Raw genomic sequence first — 23,262 nt, forward strand, 5'->3', positions numbered from 1 at the left:
TAGCGCTATTTCAGAAATGATCACAGTGGGTACAAGACGGAGGTGAGATATTGGAATGAAAAGGGTCGATTCAACTCTTCTTTTTTTTCATCTAGTGCGTATAATAATTTTAAACAAAAAACATTGTTATGCATCGTTGGTCTTCATAGAATCGTGACTGTTACCGTTGATTCTTTTGCAAAGTAAGATGTACTGGCTCACGTGCAAAATTGGATTTTGTTGCTGCTGATGATGACGGTAATGACGAATTGTTGGTGTTTGTTGATATTGTTGTTGTTGCTGGTGATGTTTTTGTATAATAGGATGTACTGGCGTTAATTTGTTGGAGATGGTGATGGTGATGCCATCGTCATATTTCGTTGCTGCTGTTACTGTTATTTTACCTGGTGGTTGTGTTCAGGTGGGCCGTTATCGTTGCCTTGTTGTGAGCAAGGGGGTGTAGGTTCGCTCTCAGATTCTATTTGTATAAGATTTGATTTTGTGGACAGTTGCAAATATTAAAACATTTACCTCCATCCCGTCTCAAACACCTCATGTGATCATTTCTAGGACTAACCTCGAAAAGAAACGTCATGCAATATCACTGAATACTTTACAGTATCTAATTATATATTAAAAAATTTAAATGATGGAGCAGATGTCATACGTATATATCTTTACGTTCACAGTTTATTACATTTTACATTTTAGAATAATACTTTCTTATTATATTATATTTATTCTTGTAAAGTATTTAAACCACGAGAAACAAATATAGATTGTTTTTACAACTTTGTTTTTATCTTTCAGCGTTTTGTTTTTACATAAAAATAACTAACTTGTTTTAATAATTAAAACCGATATGCATATATAATTAAAGATTGTTATTAACTCTGCATAAAACGTTTTTGTGGGATATCGTTATGTCTAAATATAAATTACATATAAGTATGTATTTATTAATTCAGGAAAAATTCTTCTGGATTGGTTTATGCATTGTTAATTTATAATTTGAAAATAAAAGAAATAAAAATATAAAGCAAGAAAGAGGTAGGTAAAACAACGGTCTGTGCTAAAACTATACACTAATTGTGATGCGCAGACTAAAAAAAAAAAAAAAAAAAAAAAAAAAAAAAAGATTCTATTTTCCAAAAAGTACCATCAGTATTAGCCCTCTCTTTCTCGTGGTCTACGTCAGGCACTTCTTCCGATTCCTGTTCTTTTGGGGCGGGGATGGGCCTTGGTGCCGGGTACCGGTCTTGTCGAGGCGGACTGCTGCTAAATATTGGTTTCCGCCAAGTCGAGGGGTACGAGGTACCGCTTATATCCGGCAGAATGTGGTTACGCCCATGAGAATCGTAACGATTCGGGTTACCGTAACCGTTGTAAAATACATTTCCGTTACGATACGGGTGTCCGCCATTTTGGTAATATGGGTGCCGGAAACGGTTTTTATATCCGTTGATAACCGGAAGTTGGTTCTGCGTTTCCGAAAAGTCTTCTTTAGCTGAAATATGGTTTTGAGAAGGTACTGTTTATAGAGGGGCTAAAATTATGCTTCTATGTATCTTTTCATAAAAAATATAGTTTATGTTAAATGAAAACAAAACATGACAACCACATTCAAGTGTATTGGGAACTGTGTTTTATTCCCAGTCTACCATGAAATCCAAACACATAAGCACACAGGCACACAAAAAGGTAAACCTTCTTCCCGTATAATTGTACTTTTCCTGTTAATTTATTTATCGTAATTATATACGTCTGAATAAATGGAATGAACAACTAATGCGTATGTGCTTTGAGAATTGTAAAAAACAAAACGTTGAATTTTCAGGAAAACAAATAAATGTTGGACGACATAAGCATTTATTCTATCTGTTTCACAATCTGAATAAATAGAATGCACATCTAATGCGTATGTGCTTTTGGGATCATGAAAATGTTGAATGTTTAGGACCCAATCATTTATTTTGTCTGCCTCGCTGTTTGTATGTCTGTCTTTCTGTCTGTGTGTCTGTCTTGTTTTTCTCTCTCGGGTAACTATGAACAACTACCCAATCATTTATTGTGTCTGTCTCGCTATTTGTATGTCTGTCTTTCTGTCTTTCTGTCTGTGTGTCTGTGTGTCTGTCTGTCTGTATTGTTTTTCTCTCTCGAGTAACTATGAACAACTACATGTTACTTGGAGAGGGTTTTTTTCTACTTTAAAGAACTGCATAGAAAAAAAATGAATTCATAAGCGATTGCCTGTTAATTCCCTGACTACGGATTCATTTATCAAACCTGGAAACTGATTACACGGTGAAATCATGGCGTCATTACATGGACTGTTAATCAGTCAATGTATTTAATGGCGGTCATTGAAATACAAACACCACTGGTTCTGATGGATTATAAAAACTAGCAACCAAACTGGTTGTCTCTTGTTTACGTTCAGTTAGTTGTCTTACTTCAAATACGTGATATTTAAGGGCTGTTCCACAAACGACCAGAGGGGTGTTCAGGATGACGAGTATTCGCGAACAATTTGACTGGTACCATGGTCTGCTGTCACATAACAATTCATGTAACGCTAGGCGAAAAACCCAGTCTAGCAAACGACTGCAATCGCTCGTACTTCTGAACATGTCTACAATGTGTGTGAGGCAAAATAAGGGTGGGAGCTGTGGGGTTGGGGGGAATTGAGAGAGGGAAAAGGGAGACACCAGTAATTGATGGAGGGATGGTGTGTTAAAGGATGTTTCATCTTCTATAACCACACCAATCCCAAACTCCCATAATCACCCATGACACCCCATTTCAAGGCATTATTTCTGGAACAGTCTTTACAACAACTCAGAAGTCTGTTAAGGCCGTACCTAACATAAATGTCTAGGGGGTTGCTGTAAAAGAAAAAAAAGAAAAGAAAATGTACAATGATATACGGTCTTCTCCAGCTAGAAAAAAAGACATGTTTTAAACTAAAGAACATTTTGTACTTTCTCTTGCTCCCCACCCCCCTAGATGCATCCTTGCCTGCATACTGGTGCAGTCACAGCGTGAGAAAAAACAGCAACTGTGGCAATAAAGAATAGTCGCATGCATGCACGCTATAGAGGTCAAACCAAGATCAGAAAAATAATTATTTTAACAGATGAACAAACACAGCTAAAAGACAAAGCAATTCATTTAATACAGTTAATTGATGTCGGTAAAAAGAAAGTATTGATCAAGAAAATATGCACACGTCATAAAGTGAATGAAAATCGATTATAAATTGCGTTTGTATTAGGTAAACAGATTTGTAGGCGGTGAGGTTTTTGTTTGTTTTGTTCGGCATGTTTTTCTTGATTTTTCTTTTTTTCTGTTTGTTTGTACGTTATTGTGGATTTGAGGTGGGGTGGGTTTTTTGTTGTTGTTGGGGTTTTTTTTGGGGGGGGCTTGTTGTTGTTGTGTGTGTGTTTTGGGAGGGGGGTTGGGGGGAGTCTGTTGCCGATAGAGTCGTTATTGTTTTTTATTTATTTATTTTTTGGGGGAGGGGTTGTTTTAGGTTTGTATTTCTTTTGTTTGTTTTTTATTTTTTTAAATGAAAAATGCATTGTCCATTACTTAAAGTTAGTACATTTTTGTTTCTCTTCTATTAAAACATTAATTTAGAAATAAAATAACAATATCATTTTAGTAAAGTTTGTTTTATTTAACGACGCCAATAGAGCACATTGATTTTTTATCTTATCATCGGCTATTGGACGTCAAACATATGGTCATTCTGATACTGGGCTTTTTTAGAGGAAACCCGCTGTCGCCACATAGGCTACTCTTTTACGACAGGCAGCAAGGGATCTTTTAGTTGAGCTTCCCACAAGCAGGATAGCACAAACCATGGCCTCTGTTGAACCAGTTATGGATTACTGGTCGGTGCAAGTGGTTTACACCTACCCATTGAGCCTTGCGGAGCACTCACTCAGGGTTTGGAGTCGGTATCTGGATTAAAAATCCCATGCCTCGACTGGGATCCGAACCCAGTACCTACCAGCCTGTAGACCGATGGCCTAACCACGACGCCACCGAGGCCGGTAATATCATTTTAGAGTCAACATATCGCCTGAGTGGTAGACTACTTCATTGTATGCACGTAGCAAAGGTGTTTTTCATTATGCAAAACTTAGTATCAATGGTGTGTTAAATCACACACATTCCTATGGACCAATTTACAACGAAGAAAAAGATTGAATATTACATTCAGTAAAATCGTTACGCGGTGTTCTTTGAGAGAATAAAACCGACGAAAACTGGTTCAATACTGGAAATTGGTTTTATTTCCGCTTCATTCTTCGCTGACGGAAAACATAATATTCAGTTTCCCCTACAGTATCAACACATTTACACAAAACGCCGAAAATTACCATACGTTCTCCTTTGAAACCGGCCCCCTCATAAAATATTTTCAAAAATAGGTTTTTCTTTTGCTTTTGAACTTCGAGTCTCTTGCCGATAGAGCCGTTATTCTTATAGAGAAAGCTGGAACTTGTGGTTAAAAGCTCTCAGAAAGAGAACAATAATAACCGATAAAGACAATATGTCTAATGCGCGTATCGCCTGGCTGGGGGAAATTAAAGCTAATCGTGTACAAACGTTAACCAATCCCCGCAGATGATGAATATTGATTTGACGAAGACCAGTCAATTTTCATATCGAATATTTCGTAATTTCCTCCTCAGTGGTGCTTTAACTCTTGCCAGTGTTATTATTTGACCGATCGACTGGTCCTCTTTTTTTCAGAATCGTGTGGTCGTATAGAGTATCGGTATACGGCATTGCCTGTAATTGACCAATCATTTTCAATTAGCATTTGTCATATCGGCCAGGCGTAACAGTTAATGCGGTGTCCGATTTCTATACATTATTGCGCGAAATAACGGCGCTGTATAAGTTTAGGAAACAAATAAATCTCCCGATCTGAAGAGTTCCAGTTACTGCATTCACTAGATTGAATGCAAGGCGGTAAATTGCTTTTTATATCTGAATTTAATTGTCACTGGGTACACCAGATATTCTAAGGCAGTGCATTCGGAAAATTATTTGGTCTATTGTTAAGTGAAATGGATCACATAATGATGTATTGATTAAGATGGACTTTCAGTTTTCTTTTCTGGTTTTTTTTTCTTCTGTAGACACAAAAACAGGATTTCCGTGCGGCCAACAATAACGAAACTGTTGCTGGTGTGGTTTAGGATTTATTGAATAGACTTTGCCACCTTTATTCAGTATGTCGTAAATTATGCATACATTATTTTGTATAACTGAAAAATTAATTTCAGTTTAGCTTCCTGCTTATATTTAATTACGGTTAAAGCACGCTGTCCTGGGTACATACCACAATTATCTAAGCTATCTGTCGAAGATATGGGATAGTGGTTGGCGATAAAGAATATGTTCCACAGAGCTAGATCACACGCACGCACGCACACATCAACGCACGCACAAACACATTCACGCACGCACAAACACGCACACGCACACATTGCTGTTATTCAATACGGATTTCTAATTTTCAATACCACATACTAACATTCAGTATTGACATTCAATCTCACATTTAAAAAGTAATAATTTCAGTATTCTTTACTGCTATTTAAAACTGACATTCAATCCGAGATTTCTAATACTGACATTCAATCCCAGATTTATTTTTCCAATACCACATTACTCATATTCAGTACTGACATTAAGCCCAACATTTCAGATTTCCAATACCACATAATTGACATTGAATCGCAAATTTCTGATTTTCAGTACCACATTGCTGACATTTAATACCACATTTCTGATTTTCAGTTCCTCGTTATTGACATTCAGTACTGTCATTCAATACCACATTCCGATATTTAATACCATTTTACTGACATTCAATACTATATTACTGACAGTCAGCACTAGCATTCAGTAATACATTACTGACAGTCAGCACTAGCATTCAATACCACATTACTGACAGCACTAGCATTCAGTACCACATTACTGACAGTCAGCACTAGCATTCAGTACCACATTACTGACAGTCAGCACTAGCATCCAATACCACATTACTGACAGTCAGCACTAGCATTCAGTAACACATTACTGACAGTCAGCACTAACATTCAATATCACATTACTGACAATCAACACTAACATTCAGTAACACATTACTGACAGTCAGCACCAGCATGCAGTAACACATTACTGACAGTCAGCACTAACATTCAATACTACATTACTGACAGTCAGCACTAACATTCAATACTACATTACTGACAGTCAGCACTAACATTCAATACTACATTACTGACAGTCAGCACTAACATTCAATACACATTACTGACAGTCAGCACTAACATTCAACACCACATTACTGACATTACTTCACTTACATTCTACAACGGATTACATTACTGACATCCAATGCTGACAACCAATAGAACAATTACTGGCATCCAATACCATATTACTGGTAGTTAATCTCACATTACTGAGTTTCAACACCTCATTTCTGACAGTCAGTATTAACATTCATCCAGTACATTCAATACCTCATTGTCACAATCAATACAGCATTACTGACGTTTAATATCACATAACTGGCATTCAGTAGTGTCAATCAATACAGCATTACTGACATTCAGTATTACATTACTGACGTTCAATATCACATTACTGACATTCATAGTGACAATTAATACAGCATTACTGGCATTCAATATTACATTACTGACATTCAATAGTGAAAACCAATACCGCATTACTGACATTCTTTATCACATTACTGACATTCAATATTACATTACTGACATTCAATAGTGACAACCAATACCGCATTATTGAAATTCAATATCACATTACTGACATTCAATATTACATTACTGACATTCAGTAGCGTCAATCAATACCGCATTACTGACATTCAATATCACATCACTGACATTCAATACATTACTGATATTCAGTCAAACATGGCTGACGTTCAATCCCGTATTATATCTTCGCATTTTACACCAACATTACTAAGCTAGTTGTGAAATAAATTGTGTTTACAATGCCATATGTTCCGTTATTTCTTTACATCAGTATATTTGTTACATAACCTTTTTGTAAATACAATTGTCGTTGGTAAGAACTTGGGGCGTGTTGCCGTAATATTATCTGCTTCTTCTGTTTTTTTCTTCTTCTTTTTTTTTTCTTCGTTTTTTTGGGACAACTTATTACCTGTACAAAATTCCAAAAAGTAATGGTTATCTAAACTCTTCGCTCGTTGCAAACAGATATTTTAAAGTTTTTATTGAATTACACCCATACATCCATACTGGTTTCGAAATATGCCAATCATGTAATATCGTGAAACTCAATTTTCTCCGTTTCCAAACAGACTACGGTGTATTGATATATGTTTATAACCGACTCGTAATCTAATGATCTGCCGTGTGAGATGTATTTGATAGAGACATAACATTAGCATATGGATAAAAAAACAGAAATCGTTGATGGATTACGTAAACACTTTCCTCTGTGAATTCTTGCTTAAAAAACAAAACAAAAATGTACTTGTTTTAAGTAACTTACATTTGATGTTCAAAGGAAACGGAAGAGTGTGTTTCTTTGAAGACATTCCAGCTCGTTTGTCTTAATCCAGGAATAATGTGTATCTGACATATGGTAAACATAAAACGACGTGCATAGAGCGAGACACGGAAAACGTAAAGTTTGTTTCGTTTAACGCCATTACTAGAGCATATTGATTTGTTGATAAGTTTCAGACAGCCCGGAATTCTGAGATGTGTGCCTAGGACTGCGTGCTTTAACTTTAATTGGATTTAAAATCAGAAATAGGTTTAGAGAAAATACATCTCACTGTCAGAAACTGTAGTTTTCTAAGATGAATGAACTTTTACTCAAAAACAAAGCCTCAGTAACAAAACAAATACGGAGGAGAAAGGTGTGTTTGTTTTACACCTCGACACGTGTTTCTAGTTAGGGTTATTTAGTGTCTAACATAGGATAATTTCTACACTTGTTATACATATAGAAAGAGAAGAAACACGCTGCCGCCAAACAGGGTACGCTTACCAAATAAACAGAAAGTGATATTTTATAACCACCTTTCCACAGCCACAACATCACAGCCTTTGATATATCAGTCGTGTGGCATTGGGTGGAATGAGAAAAAAATGAAGCTATCGATGGCGATCGATTCTATGAACCACTGCACCTCAGGCGAACTCTCGATTACCGAGCGACATCGGTACACACTTTTAGCGAGACAATAGTTACCATGTGTGAGTGATTAAGTTAATTAGACACACAAAAAAACCCGTCAGTTATTACAACTTAACAAATTAGAAATTATTCAATACAGACATTCGTTTTTTATCAAAAGCCGATATTACTGAGTAATATAAAATTGCGTGTTTTCAGTTTAGCTCAATATTTGTTCTTTATTGTCGACATGGTCTCTGCGAACGGAGGTAATACGTAATTGAAATAGCATGTCGCAGAATCTTATTGGGATAATTAAAGGCGAAAATTAACCGTGAAAATGATTCTCTTTTTCCCCGCACAATCATGTAAATCTCTGCAATGTCAATAGTAATCGCTTACCTTTCAGAAAATCGTTCATAAGATAACACCTCCCAGCGATTTTGTATTTAATTTATAAAAAATAATAATAATAATAATTAGTGAATGAGGAAATTAATATTCCTACGATATAAGGCAGCGAAAGTTACAGTTTGTTTTGTTTGATGACACCACTAAAACACATTTGATTAATTAATCAGTGGTTGTTGGATATCAAACAGTTGGTAATTCTGACAAAACCCGCTTCAGAGAAAAAGAAAGAAATGTTTTATTTAACGACGCACTCAACACATTTTATTTACGGTTACATAGCCTCAGACATATGGTTATGGACCACACAGATATTGAGAGAGGAAACCAGCTGTCGCCTCTTCATGGGCTACTCTTTTCGATTAGCAGCAAGGGATCTTTTATATGCACCATCCCACAGACAGGGTAGTACATACCACGGCCTTTGATATGCCAGTCGTGGTGCACTGGTTGGAACGAGAAATAGCCCAATGCGCCCACGCGAGCGCTGTACCACTAGGCTACGTTCCGCCCTTCTTCAGAGACAACACACACTACATGTTTCATCATGCAGCGAGGGATATGTTAAAGACAAAATAGCACATACCGGCAACGACGTGAATGGCCAGTCATTAACTTGCCTTTCAGTTGGAAACAAGGGAGTCGGCAACATTTCATTTCAACTTATTTTCGTGCTTATATCCAATTAAGGTTCAAGCACGCTGTTCTGGGCACACATCCCAGCTATCTTGGCTGTCTGTCCAGGACAGCGGGTTAGTAGTTAATTGTTAGTGGTTAGTAGGAGACAAGAGGGTGTAGTGGCCTTAACGAGTCGATAAAATTCGCTCTGGGTGGGAGCCGGTACCGGGAAGTGAACCCTGTACCTACCAGCAATATGTCAGATGGCTTAACCACGACGCCACCGAGGTCGGTGGAGTTGGCAACATATATTCAGGCTACTTCAGCTTCAGGAACAAAGGAAATGCTTTATTTAACGACGCACTCAACACATTTTATTTACGGTTATATGGCGTCGGACATATGGTTAAGGACCACACAGATATTGAGAGAGGAAACTCGCTGTCGCCACTTCATGGGCTACTCTTTTCGATTAGCAGCAAGGTATCTTTTATATGCACCATCCCATAGACAGGATAGCACATACCACGGCTTTTGATGTACCAGTCTTGGTGCACTGGCTAGAGCGAGAAATAACTCAATGGGCCCACTGACGGGGATCGATCCCAAACCAACCGCGCATCAAGCGAACGCTTTACCACTGGGTTACGTCCCACCCCGGGAAGAGAAGAGTCGGCAACGTATACTCTGGCTACCTCAGCTTCAGAGTTGGTAAAACCATTGTCTCCAGCCCGACTGCTTCACGCTTCCGTCGCCTGTGACTATTTCCCAGGTTCACAAACCACGGAATGTCGGGAAATGCGTGGCAAAGACGAGTACTGCAATATGACACCCCGAACGTCTTTACCAACTGACTGGGGGAGTTAAATTATGAGACACGAAAATGTGGCTGCAACGAAATCTCGATTAACTGCACTTATTTACTCCAGGGTATGGGGTACGGTACTTATTAGCGCTGACAGGGCGGGGTTTTCTGATAAACAAAATATGTTCATATATAACTACAACATATTTATTTTTTACAGGCCTTGTCGAAAACATTTTACAAATCTCCAAGTTATGCCTGTAAAAAGAAAAATGAAGGGGGGAAGGGGGGATAGACACCCTTACGTTGCATGGCAATCTCCCTCCCACCGCCTTATCCGATACGCTTCTGGTTAGCCAATTATTTACTTCTAAATAATTTTTTATAAAATATATTTCTTTTGGCACGATTATCGTCCTGCTAGTATGGCACATTTATGACATGTACATTAGGTGAGTTAATTAAATTTTAATGTATTTAGAATAATTATGTATGTTTGTAAAACATTTTAAGCTTATATATAAATTATAAGATGATTTAAATGATTTTTGTTTAGAACATCACCTTCACAGTCATCATCACTGTCATCGATATTTCCAACATGGTCATTATTAGCATTATTGTAGTTACTACTGTTGTCATAAATCTAGAGTTTGTTATTACCAATTTGTTTTTTGGTTTTTTTGTGTTTTTTTTAAGATTATTATTACTATTACTATTATTATTATTATCATCATCACCATCATTACCATCATCATTGATATTATCGTCATAATCATCATCGTCATCATCATCATCATTATTATTATCATCATCATCACCATCGTCATCACTATTATAGTCATCATCATTGTCGTCATCATCATCATTATCATCATCATTATTAAATTATTATTATTGTTATTATTATTATTATTATTATTATTATTATTATCGATATTTCGATACTTTTTTAATCAAAAATAATTATTTTTAGTCTATATTTTATGTATCCTAAAATGTAATTGCATTTAAAAATTAGTCCATACACATGTTTATCTACAAATGCTTATTCACTTTACCTTTATCTACAGTCACTGTTTCACTGTGTAATATGATTGGCATACCATATAATTACCGGAGATATTTTTGCTTTGCACACCTGTGAAAAAATGGTTTCTTCTGATGATAATGATACAACTAGTCCGATGACGTCGAGTGTGATACTTAATGACAAAGCACTGCAACAAGCGTGTCGTTGCATATACCAACCCGACTGAAATCTCACTGTACTGCCATTCTGTCTTGGGCATAATACATGTTTCTGTTACCCATAGTCAGTGTCCAGGTGTTATGGTTGTTTTATTTGCTGTTGTTGTTTTTTCTTGGGGGGGGGTTATTGGGGGTTGTTTTTGTTTCTTGTTGTTTTTGTTTTGTTGGATTTTTTTTTTGATTTTTTTTTTTTTTTTTTTTTGCTGGGGTTGTTTTTTGTTTGTTGTTGTTGTGTGGGTTTTTTTTGGGGGGGGGGATATTTTGGGGAGTTGGGGGGTTGTTGAATTTTCTTTTCTTTTTTCTTTTTTCTGTTTTTTTTAATTTTAATTGTTGTTGTTTTTGTGGGTTTTTCGGTTGTTGTTTTTATTTCGGGTCTTTTTTTTCGTTTTAATTTTTTTTTTCATTTCACCAATCAAAACACCTTTGGCATAAATCAGACAGAGACTAAACACGTTTTCAATGATTGCTTGCGATGACTGAAGGTCACCCTACCCTCTGCTAATAAAACCTAAAATAGATCCAAATCTGAACGTATTCAAACTGATTGTTGCCTTACCTACCACCTGCTATACAATTTTTTAGTTAACAACTTGGGGGGCTATTTATTGCCCATCCAATTATACAAAATCAGTTCAATGTATTATTTGTCTTTCCTCATATCCTTTTAACAGCTACAAATCTTACTGGTACGTTTTCAGCGAAGCATCGAGCTAGCTAGCTATGCTAGTGTTATGGAGTTATATGTAGCATATAGTGAAGTCTTAATGTGGGTGACCCACCAATATGTAATCCTGGCTATGCTAGTGTTATGGAGTTATATGTAGCATATAGTGAAGTCTTAATGTGGGTGACCCACCAATATGTAATCCTGGCTATGCTAGTGTTATGGAGTTATATGTAGCATATAGTGAAGTCTTAATGTGGGTGACCCACCAATATGTAATCCTGGCTATGCTAGTGTTATGGAGTTATATGTAGCATATAGTGAAGTCTTAATGTGGGTGACCCACCAATATGTAATCCTGGCTATGCTAGTGTTATGGAGTTATATGTAGCATATAGTGAAGTCTTAATGTGGGTGACCCATCAATATGTAATCCTGGCTATGCTAGTGTTATGGAGTTATATGTAGCATATAGTGAAGTCTTAATGTGGGTGACCCACCAATATGTAATCCTGGCTATGCTAGTGTTATGGAGTTATATGTAGCATATAGTGGAAATCTGAAGAAAATGCTGAGTCTGGAACCATGGGCCCTGGACACGACATGGCGTTGTTGTTGTTGTTGTTTTTTGTTAAACCTTCTAATGCAGATCTCCAGTGCGGGATTAGGCAGTACAATATGGGGCATGTTCAGGAGAGCGAGCGTTCGCGAACAATTAGACTGGTGTTCATCCTATTCGATCCTAAAACATTAATCTAACATTAGGATCAATAGACAGTCTAGCAAAAACCGCTAGCGCTCACGAGCGCTTGGCTTCCTGAACATGCCTGTGATTTCAATCAGATTGGATGCATACACAAACGCTAGTAGTTCTAAAAGGCAGACTGTCAACAGCTTGAAAGACGCTGGAGACATAATAAACAAAGACACATGACGTCATTCGGGGTCAAGCAGAGCTAAATACTTTGAGGTTATTGAACAGGCTTAAATGAACATGTATGGATTCAGTTTTTGTTTGTATTGCTCGCGAACCAGTCTGTGATTTTAGGAGCAACATTTACGCATCTGAAATAAATGAACAATTAAGGGAAAACAGTTTGTAGCGATATATTCGTATAACCAAAAAATACGCAACTTCGGCTACGATAGAAAACATTGTACTATTTCAATGAATATCCTTGAATTTAGATGATAAAAGAAGCTTTCTGTTAGTAATTGCTGTTATCATTTTGTCATAAGGTTCATACATTTGGCGCCCGAAACTGTTGAACAATTCATGGTAAGGCAACGTTTACTTTTAGCTTTATAGTCAGTGAAATGTAGATAATAAGCAGATCTATGTAGCGATATATTTAAATGCATTGATATATTTAAATATATCGGAACAATATATGACAAATATCTGGGAACAGTATATGACAAATATCTGGGAACAATATATGACAAATATCTGGGAACATTATATGACAAAATATCTGGGGACAATATATGGCAAATATCTGGGGACAATATATGACAAATATCTCTGGACAAAATTAACAGTTTATGTTTAAATAGAGTCACATAATTAGATTATATTTCATTGTATCTGTATGACTCTAGACACGTTGGTGTTATCAGGAAATAGTTATACAGCATTGTGCTGCAAATTCACCTCATAAATTAATAAATAAATAATTATAGTCCGTCCCACAGGGAACGCCTTTTTTCATGCAATGGATTTTACTAGACGTTATTTATTTCTGAGCCGACTGGGTTTTTAAATTGAACACAAAAAATAGTTTTAAAAAATTGTTATTTCCAAAACACTTTTACTTTTCTTGTTACGTCAAACAAAACTGAAGTTATTTACAACATTAAACATTTTTGTATGTGGTTGGGACGGACTATAGATACCCCTACCCCCTATTTATGTTCACTTCTAACTACAATTTAACCATTCCTAGAAACAGTCAATATTCTAAAAGTGCAAAGATCTCAATTCTTATCCCTGTTTTATACCATGAAACAATAGTTACTGTAGTTATAGAAGATGGCAATGACGTCTGTTCGGTGTTACGGTTGGCGCACGTGAGGTTCAGAACCGTTCAGAAAGCAACATGCTCGCAGACGTCTCTTTCGCAAATAATATCTGTACCAGAAGATAAAGGATTCCATGGTTACCAATTATTTTTGAAACGTCTCGAATGTGTTTCACACTTCTTGCAAACATCCATTTTTATCTAAGATGACAGTAAATTTTAATTGCGCCGTGGAACCTATTTAGGATTTTTTTTTCTTTTTTTTGCACTACGATTGTTTTATGTAACGCGACCTCTGGTGGTAAACAAAAAAAAAACAAAAAAAAAAAAACATAGTGCCCCATATCTGTACATGTAGCTAACAGCGTGAAGTGTCGGATAACGTTTGGGTTTTTTTGTATGTTTAAAATGAAAATGTTCTTGAACTGCCTTGAAAGCACGCATCAACAATGATCATGTGTGAAATAAAGCAGTAAGGTGGAAATAAGATGGATATGTAATGAATGTCAAGTATTATAATGAGGCAGGCACGCATGCACAGACAACTTACGAATGCACGTGCGTCCGTCCGCGTGTAACCTATGACCTTTGGGACACTCGCAGCTAAACCCTCCGTACGTGTTCAGACATTTGTGCTGACACCCGCCATTGTGAATTAAACATTCGTCTTTGTCTAGAAAATAAATTTTCACAAACAAAAATAAACTAATATATTCTTTGCGATTTTTGCTTAATTTAATTTGTTTTGAGTAGTCTCAATAATAACAGTTTTAGGGTCTAGGGTGGGTTTTTTCCACAGGGTATGGTTAGTTTGAGTAGTATAATTAGTTTCAGGGTCTTGGGATATATTTTTTTTTTTTTTTTTTTGGGGGGGGGGGGGGTATTTCCTACAGGGCATGGTTAGTTTTAGTAGTATAATTAGTTTTAGGGTCTTGGGTTTTTTGTTTTTTTTCCCCACAGGGTATGGTTAGTTTAAGTAGTATAATTAGTTTTAGGGTCTTGGGTTGGGGTTTTTTATTTCCCACAGGGTATGGTTAGTTTAAAGTAGTATAATTAGTTTTAGAGTCTTGGGGTGTTTTTAATTTCCCACAGGGTATGGTTAGTTTAAGTAGTATAATTAGTTTTAGGGTCTTGGGTTGGGTTTTTTTATTTCCCACAGGGTATGGTTAGTTTGAGTATTATACCTAGTATTAGGGTCTTGGGGTACATTTATTGTGCATCCATAATGGAGTTTTCCGTGCTCTGCTCTGGATCTCAGTATATAAGTGGTAAACTACAAAAGTAGAAAGGAAACCCGTAACCACCACATGCAATAGTCTTCTCAAGCATTATACAGTCAAACCAGTATATTTAGGCAACCCAAAATATTTTAAATACATCATGGCACCTAGTTTAATTGAGCTTTATGTAGATTCCTGAATCATCTTTACAATGCAATATCAGGATCTATGTGCATCAGACTAATGCGCCAATTCTAGACATGTGGTTTTTATACAATGTGTCTTGTATATAGCGGGTTTGACTGTACGATAAGCCTAGATAGCTTACTTGATATAGTGTACATAAAATATATTATATCAATTATAATCACCCGCTCTAGACTTTCATAGTAAGTGCCATGGCGAAAGGCAAAGCATGCGATGCTTGTCTAACAAATTGTCCATTAACAGCTAATTACTGCCAATAATACTAACTATGACAAATGGTCGAGAGAGTAATATATAATTTAACACCCGCATCCGCCTAATAGCCCACTGTTTTACATTAAAGTATTGTATTCTTAATGGGCTACTGTTTTAGATTAGCAGCACTGGATCCTTAGTATCTCCAACTTCCTTTTCAACACTGAGAACACATACCACAAAAGTTAAAGAGACTTTCCCGAGTTTGCTGCAATTGTTAAGATGATGTCAGGTCATGTCAGGTCAGGTCAGGTCAGGTCAGATCAGATCAGATCAGATCAGATCAGATCAGATCAAAGAGTTTTACGTGCACATTCAGAGCAAGTAGTTGTAGCGCACGTGTGTCATGGGCGCAGATGGAAGATGATGTCAACTAACAGATGTCTTTTAACGATTGTAGTTGAGTATCAAATATACTTTTCTGCATACAATATCAGTGGCTGTATATTAAATGTGTTTCTGATCGTCATTTTGTTTGGGGGTTTTGGGGGGTTTTCAAATTTCATTTTATTTCCTAATATTTCTTTTTTCGTCCTTGCCAAGTTATTGGGTTACGAAATCCAATTTAGGCTATTTACAAACATTAGGACGACCAGAGACACCTTTTGGTATATGAAGACATTAGTATTTTAAACAGGAAAATATATTTAATATCTAATAATACTCGTTACAAAATTGTATTTGTCGGAATCATCTTACAAGACAGCAAACTGAGGACAGTCCCTTTAACATACGAAACCCGTTGTGGAGTGTTGGTTGTAACCGGAAGCAGGGAACTACGGATACTTCTGAAGGCACCAAGCGGACGTTTAGCCAATGCATGACCCTACGCTACTGGGACATGCGGAAGTGGTACTTCTTTCAATATGGCTGCCATTCTGTACTCACTGTCTTACATATAGCTAAATTCCCAGTGACGTCTTTTACTCACCAACACATCTCTTCTTGTCCTCGGAAAGTTCAAAACCTTGAGGGCACTTGCAATAGAAGGATCCAATGGTATTGCAGCATTCCCGTTCGCATCCGCCATTTTTTATTCCGCATTCGTTGACGTCTGAAATAATAAAGGAAGACACATTAGTGATCTGATGCATGTTATGCTAGGCTTAGACTATCAACTGTCACGACGGAGTTGGTCAACTCGACGGTTGCGTTGCAAATTTTTCCAACTCTCCACTTACGATGGGTGAAAGAAAGAAATGTTTTATTTAACGACGCACTCAACACATTTTATTTACAGTTATATGGCGTCAGACATATGGTTAAGGACCAGACAGATTTTGAGAGGAAACCCGTTGTCGCCACTACATGGGCTATTCTTTCCGATTAGCAGCAAGGGATCTTTTATTTGCGCTTCCCACAGGCAGGATAGCACAAACCATGGCCTTTGTTGAACCAGTTATGGATCACTGGTCGGTGCAAGTGGTTTACACCTACCCATTGAGCCTTGCTGAGCACTCACTCAGTGTTTGGAGTCGGTATCTGGATTAAAAATACCATGCCTCGAATGGGATCCGAACCCAGTACCTACTAGCCTGTAGACCGATGGCCTAACCACGACGCCACCGAGGCCGGTTTACGATGGGTGAAGTCAGATTAGCAACTAATCGGTCGTAGGAGTTGTATACGACGAGAATCGAGTTGTAAGACTGTTTAGGCTAGCTTCTGGACAATCGTAGAAGTCGTGAAATCGGCCAGTTGGCCAACTCTGTTGTCACAGTTTGGAAGTCTGATCTTAGCATTAAGGAGGGCGAGACATCGCGTCGCTCGCCAGACTGTTTCTTTTTTGTTTTTTTGTTTTTTTTGTTGTTGGGTTTTTTGTTTGGGGTTTTTGTGCTTTTTTTTTTTTGCTCCTAGCGTTAGATGGATGTGATATGATAGAAGACGACTGTAGCAGTCAAATAAGTCGCGAGCGTTCGAGATCTCGCTATTGTCACTGCCAGATATTGTCATTGTCAGACAGCTCCCGATATTCTCCGACAGCTGCCTGGATTCTCCGAGAAATACCGATATTATCCTACAGATGCCGGGCTTCTCCGATAAACTCCGATATTGCCCGACAGCTGTCCCCGATATTGAAGGCAGCTAGCTGCCGGGCTTTTCCGATAAATCCTGATATTGTCCGACAGCTGCCCGGCTTCTCCGACAACCCCCGATATTGTCGTATTCATGTATTAAAGGAAAGGACATTCCCAGTCTGGAGCTCCACGCGGTAAGACGTGTTTGTTTCGCTTGTGCACACTGCACGTGCTTTCGTGTGCTCGACATGGGGGTCCTTCATTTCGTTGTTTTTGTCAGCGAAATGAAGTTTTCTGCTGGGATGTATGCGGCCATTGGAACTGATTGAACGCTGGAACGCTTCTTGTTTCAACAGCCTACACCACCAGGTTGGATTCTTTTTTAGCGAGATTCCTCGCCTCCACGTCATTTCTCCGTCTGACTGTCGACTTGTTCTTTTCGTGACTCGTATGACGGCCATTCTGCAGAACGCCACGGTTGTTCGCGTTTAGTCTCTACATGTCCTAGCCTGTCCTAGCAGCACTGGAAGATTGACCGCCCCACTCTAAGAAGAAATAGGAAGCGGGGTCGGCCCCTACTACTCTTTTTCTAGACTTTACCTTGCTTTATAGTGATACCATCTCGTATCCTCCGGAGTCGGGCCCGTCCGCACCACTATACCAACCCATGACGACTGGACTATACTCTAGTCTGATACTCTCTTTCGTTCAGACGGATCCGGCTTCTCAAGATCTGTATTTCAGCACAGCACTACACCTTCAACGTCTATGGACTGTCAATCTAGGGGTTTTTTTTGACGGGATGCAACCCATCTCGTCCCTTTAAGCTGTGCATCCAAACGGCCTTAACGAGGCCACTCGCGCGGACATATCGATCGGACTTTAAACTTTTAGATCTGTGTTCAAAATTTTATGTCGACATTACTTCTTTTTTTAATTATTATTAAATAGTCCGATCCTCTCTTCTTTCTCTTATTTAATTTTGGACTGTCCTTCTAAAATGCTCCAAATTATGTAAATATTCGGCCGAGCAGTCAATTCTTTTTATTTTTGGCTTGTAACCTTTTTATTTTTTTTATTTATTCTATTAAATTTGTTTTACTAATTGCTATTTTCAAAATTCTGCCCATTTTCACCCCCCCCCCCCCCTCCATCCCGAGTCAGGCCAGCGATCTTATCGGAGGTCGGACTCGGGATGGGCGTGTTCGAAACCCTAGTGGTATATGGGCACGTTAAACTAGCTATCATCATCATCATCATCAAAGGAAAGGAATGTTTGTTTAACATCTCAGCATAGTTTAATAAGAACGGCTATTTGGTTTTAAACACAATATTTTAAAATAATTATTGCCACAACGCATTCTACCAATATCCGACGCCATATAACCGTAAATAAAATGTGTTGAGTGCATCGTTAAATAAAACATTTCCTTCCTTCCATCTACCAATAGCCCCCCCCCCCCCCAAGCAGCAGCAAGGGCCCTTTTATATGCACTTCCCCATAGACAAGACAGTATATATGCGCCAATTTCCGCCAGTCGCATTCTCTAAATATTCGTCATTAATTTTATTTTCTGGCAGTAAATTAAATTATTTCGTTCTTTGTATGGACATAATAGTATTATAGTTTTATGTGTAATCTTTTTATTTCAATGCAAAACTTAATAAATAATTTTGAGTGAAAGCCTCCATGATGCAAATTTGAGATAGCGCTTTTAGGTCTCGACATAATAATCGACAAATATGCTGTAGGCATAAGTTATACAGTGATAACATTATAGCCTTATTTTAACTATATATATCTTATTGTTTTACTTGTGCTGCCCTTGTTTTAACTATATTGGGTTGTTTACTTTATTTGTCTTTTAGATATATTTAGCGAATAGTCTCACTTAACTCCGTATATAACGGCTCATTACAATTTTATAATTTATATTGCTTGTATTTATATGCTAAAATTTATTCTGTTGTAATGAGGTGTGGGGTTTTTTTTTTCATTTACCATAGTTTGACACCCAATAGCCGGTGTATTTTTCGTGATGTGGTGTCGTTAAACATTCATTCATTCATTCAGTAATGATGTGAGAATTTAATAGACTATCTGTATGTCTGTCTGTCTTCCTTAAGTAAACAGTGTTATCTGTCGTCTTAGGATTCCCGATTTTGGCAAGAATCTTGCGAATTCGTGGTCAATCTGTGTAATCGAAAATGAATTAACCAACAACAAAAGGATCGTGACATTTAATTTATTAAACAACTAGATACGGTTGTGTGTTGGGTTTGCTGGAGGGAGGGAGTTGTTTCTTTTACCTCTCGTTTTTCTTTCTTTCTTTTTTAATTTTTTTTTTTTTTTTTTTTTTTTTTTTTTTTTTTTGCATCTCTTTAAAAATAATTTCCGTCCATAGCAGGTCTAACGAGCAGTCTGAGCAGTATTTGTTATCAAGGTTTTAAATTACGCAATGTACTTTTAACGAATTGTGACTGAATGCGTAAAAAATCAATCAATCAATCTTCCGCACGTGGGTATTTTATGGTTTTTCTTTTGTTATGAAATACGTAATACATTACGACGGAGTGTGGAAAAGAAAAGGCTTTCCATGCCTGTGGTAGGTTATTTAACCGTTATAATATATCACTGAATGAGACAAAAAGGTCGCTGTATATAACAGACAGCTTGGTTTAAGAAAAGATGGTAACCTCATAAAACATCATTCCGCAAGGGCCGTATCAAGCCTACAATCACCGGTGTCTGTGGTGTGATGGTTAAGCCATCGAACCTAAGGCTGGTAGGTACTGGATTCGTATCTCGGTACTGGCTCCCACCCAGAGCGAGTTTTAACGACTCAGTGGGTAGGTGTAAAACCATTACACTCTCTTATCTATCTCTCACTAACCACTAATCACTAACCCACTGTCCTAGACAGACAGACCAGAAAGCTGAGGTGTGTGTGCACAGGACAGTGTGCTTGAACCTTAATTGAATATAAGCACGAACACAAGTTTTAGAAGAAGACGAAGCCTAAAATAACGGGAGGGGTGGCAATCAAAATGAATCAGAGAAGATTAACCACTGTCTTCTCCAACTTAAGAAAACAGGGGTGTGAAAAACTAAATATAACACTTTATCCCATTTTCCAGATGGGTGACCAAGGACTCACTCAATCACACATCGTTTTCCTCACCACTTTTTATACCCCCCGCCCCCACCCCCCTCTCGTTTTTCTTTATTTCTTTCTTTAAATTTTGTTTTTTTTTTTTTTTTTTTTTTTTTTTTTTTTTTTTGCATCTCTTTAAAAATAATTTCCGTCCATAGCAGGTCTAACGAGCAGTCTGAGCAGTATTTGTTATCAAGGTTTTAAATTACGCAATGTAATGTTTTCCTCACCACTTTTTATACTCCCCGCCCCCCCCCCCCCCCCCCCCCCCCCCCCATTCGCCCCATATCTCGTATCAAAGAGTGATTGCACCACCCACACCCACACACTTCCCCATTTGGGTGGGCTCCTAATAAATAATAAAAACATGGCTACGCCAATGATGGGGGTAACTCCGCCACCCCTGGTTACGACTACGTCTGCGACTGGATTATAATAGACGATGATAAATTATGCGGTTGTAACTGCGTGCATATATCTCAAACGAAGCCCTTGTTTATTTTCACCTGTTGAAAAAGTCACAACAATGCACACTGCGACTGGGAATTTATTGCGGTTGCAGGGAAATGGGATATGATTTGCGAGTGTAACGTCTCACAGAGGCACAAGGTAGTCTGTCATCCCTTATTGATGCGTCTGCCGCAGTTGTAAAACAAACTGGCAGATATATTTAGTTGTCTCTCAATGGACTAGATGAGATTTACAAGGTCTTAAAAGAATGCTTGCATTTAGAATGTACTGCTAAAGAAATACACAATACATGTCCTCTAACGAACCCAACAGAAAGTTAAAATTAAAATTGGTTTTGTTTAACGACAACACTAAAGCACATTGGCTATTGGATATCAAACGTTTGGTAATTTTGAAATATAGTCTTAGAGAGGAAACCCGCTATATTTTTTTAGTAGTAGCAAGGGATCTTTTATAGGTACCATCCCACAGACGGAATAGCACATACCACGGCCGTTGGTATACCAGTCGTGGTGCACTGGCTGGGACGAGAAAGTTCAAGGGTCATAACCCTATTACAAATGGGCCAGTTCTTATTAAATTCAAACGTGTGTTTGATAAAGTTCTATTAGATAAAGTATTACACAAAAGTTTAGTTCACTATCTGGGTGCACTGTTAAGAATATGTCGGGAAAACTAAACATGGGACAGACGGACAGAGAGACATACGGGCGAACGGACAGTCAGTCCGACAGAGACAGGGAAGCAAAATGTATAGTCCCCTCCGGTTGGAGGTAAGGAACATTGGCTTACGTTCAGCCGTCCGTTTTTCGTAAAATGTGTAGCGTAAAATACTGGCTACAGATTTTCGAAGCTATTTTAGCTCTACGATATCGCATAACCATCGTAGGCACATGACATAGTGATGTCATAGCCTGCGATGGATTTTACGACATCGTAGAGCTAAGATAGCTCCGAAAATACGGGCCCAGGGTCCTGATTCACAAAGGTCTATTAGACGACATCGCGTCATCTTTAACAAGTAGTTTTGCATTGCACTACAAAGACTATGTATCGCCCCAGCCAGTGCACCACGACTGGTATACCAAAGGCTTCAGTATGTGCTATCCTGTCTGTGGGATGGTGCATATGAAATACCCCTTGCTACTAATGGAAACATGTTGCGGGTTTCCTCTCTAAGACTATATGTCGAAAATTACCAAATGTTTGACATCCAATAGCCGATGATTAATAAATCAATGTGCTCTAGTGGTGTCGTTAAACAAACAAAACAAGATCGTAAAATTGCGAGAGTTATGTGAATTAGACCCAGTCCTGGCAAGCGTCGGCGATAAACGGCTGACTGAACGTACCCTTGGTATCGATGGTTATGTGGTTAAGCTGTCGGATTTGCGGCTAATAGGTGCTGGGTTCGCGTTACAGTATCGGATCATGTCCGGAGATTAGAGATCAGCGCAGTAAGATATAGGGTCAAGACACCGACCCCTCCCACTAACAGATAACTATCACAAATACGGCCTTAGTTAGCATTCTCAATATAAGATATTTTCGACAAAGCAGCTACTGTTCAACTAGTATAGCTCGAGTACTCTGACGATAAAGTTAGTGGGCGGGACATAGCGAGTGGTAAAGCGTTCACTTGATGCGCGGTCGGTCTGGGATCGATCTCCGTCGGTGGGCCCATTGGGCTATTTCTCGTTCCAGCCAGTGCACCACGACTGGCATATCAAAGGTCGTGGTATGTACTACCCTGTTAGCGGGATGGTGCATAAAAGATCCCTTGCTGCTAATCGAAAGAGTAGCCCATGAAGTGGCGACAGCGGGTTTCCTCTCTCTATATCTGTGTTGTCCTTAACCATATGTCTGACGCCATATAACCGTAAATAAAATGTGTTGAGTGCGTCATTAAATAAAACATTTCCTTTCGACCTATCCCACAATCCTATGTTTGATGTTAAATTGCTTTACATCGA

At 38.0% G+C, this 23,262-nt stretch overlaps 1 protein-coding gene across 9 annotated transcripts in view; it reads right to left on the reverse strand.

Annotated features, from left to right (window-relative positions):
• Positions 1 to 23,262, reverse strand: part of LOC121389916 (multiple epidermal growth factor-like domains protein 6) — a 222,743-nt gene that overhangs the window by 64,300 nt on the left and 135,181 nt on the right. For 8 of the 9 annotated variants that reach the window (XM_041521581.1, XM_041521579.1, XM_041521578.1 and 5 more), the window contains exons 5-6: positions 16,577 to 16,699; positions 14,514 to 14,636 (exon numbers count right to left, since the gene is read on the reverse strand). In XM_041521581.1, coding sequence (XP_041377515.1) covers positions 14,514 to 14,636; positions 16,577 to 16,699 — 246 coding nt within the window. The remainder of the gene's footprint in view (positions 1 to 14,513; positions 14,637 to 16,576; positions 16,700 to 23,262) is intronic. The other variant, XM_041521583.1, reaches the window with a different exon arrangement.

Source organism: Gigantopelta aegis, chromosome 15, assembly GCF_016097555.1.
Source record: "Gigantopelta aegis isolate Gae_Host chromosome 15, Gae_host_genome, whole genome shotgun sequence".
Taxonomy (NCBI): Eukaryota; Metazoa; Mollusca; class Gastropoda; order Neomphalida; family Peltospiridae; genus Gigantopelta; species Gigantopelta aegis.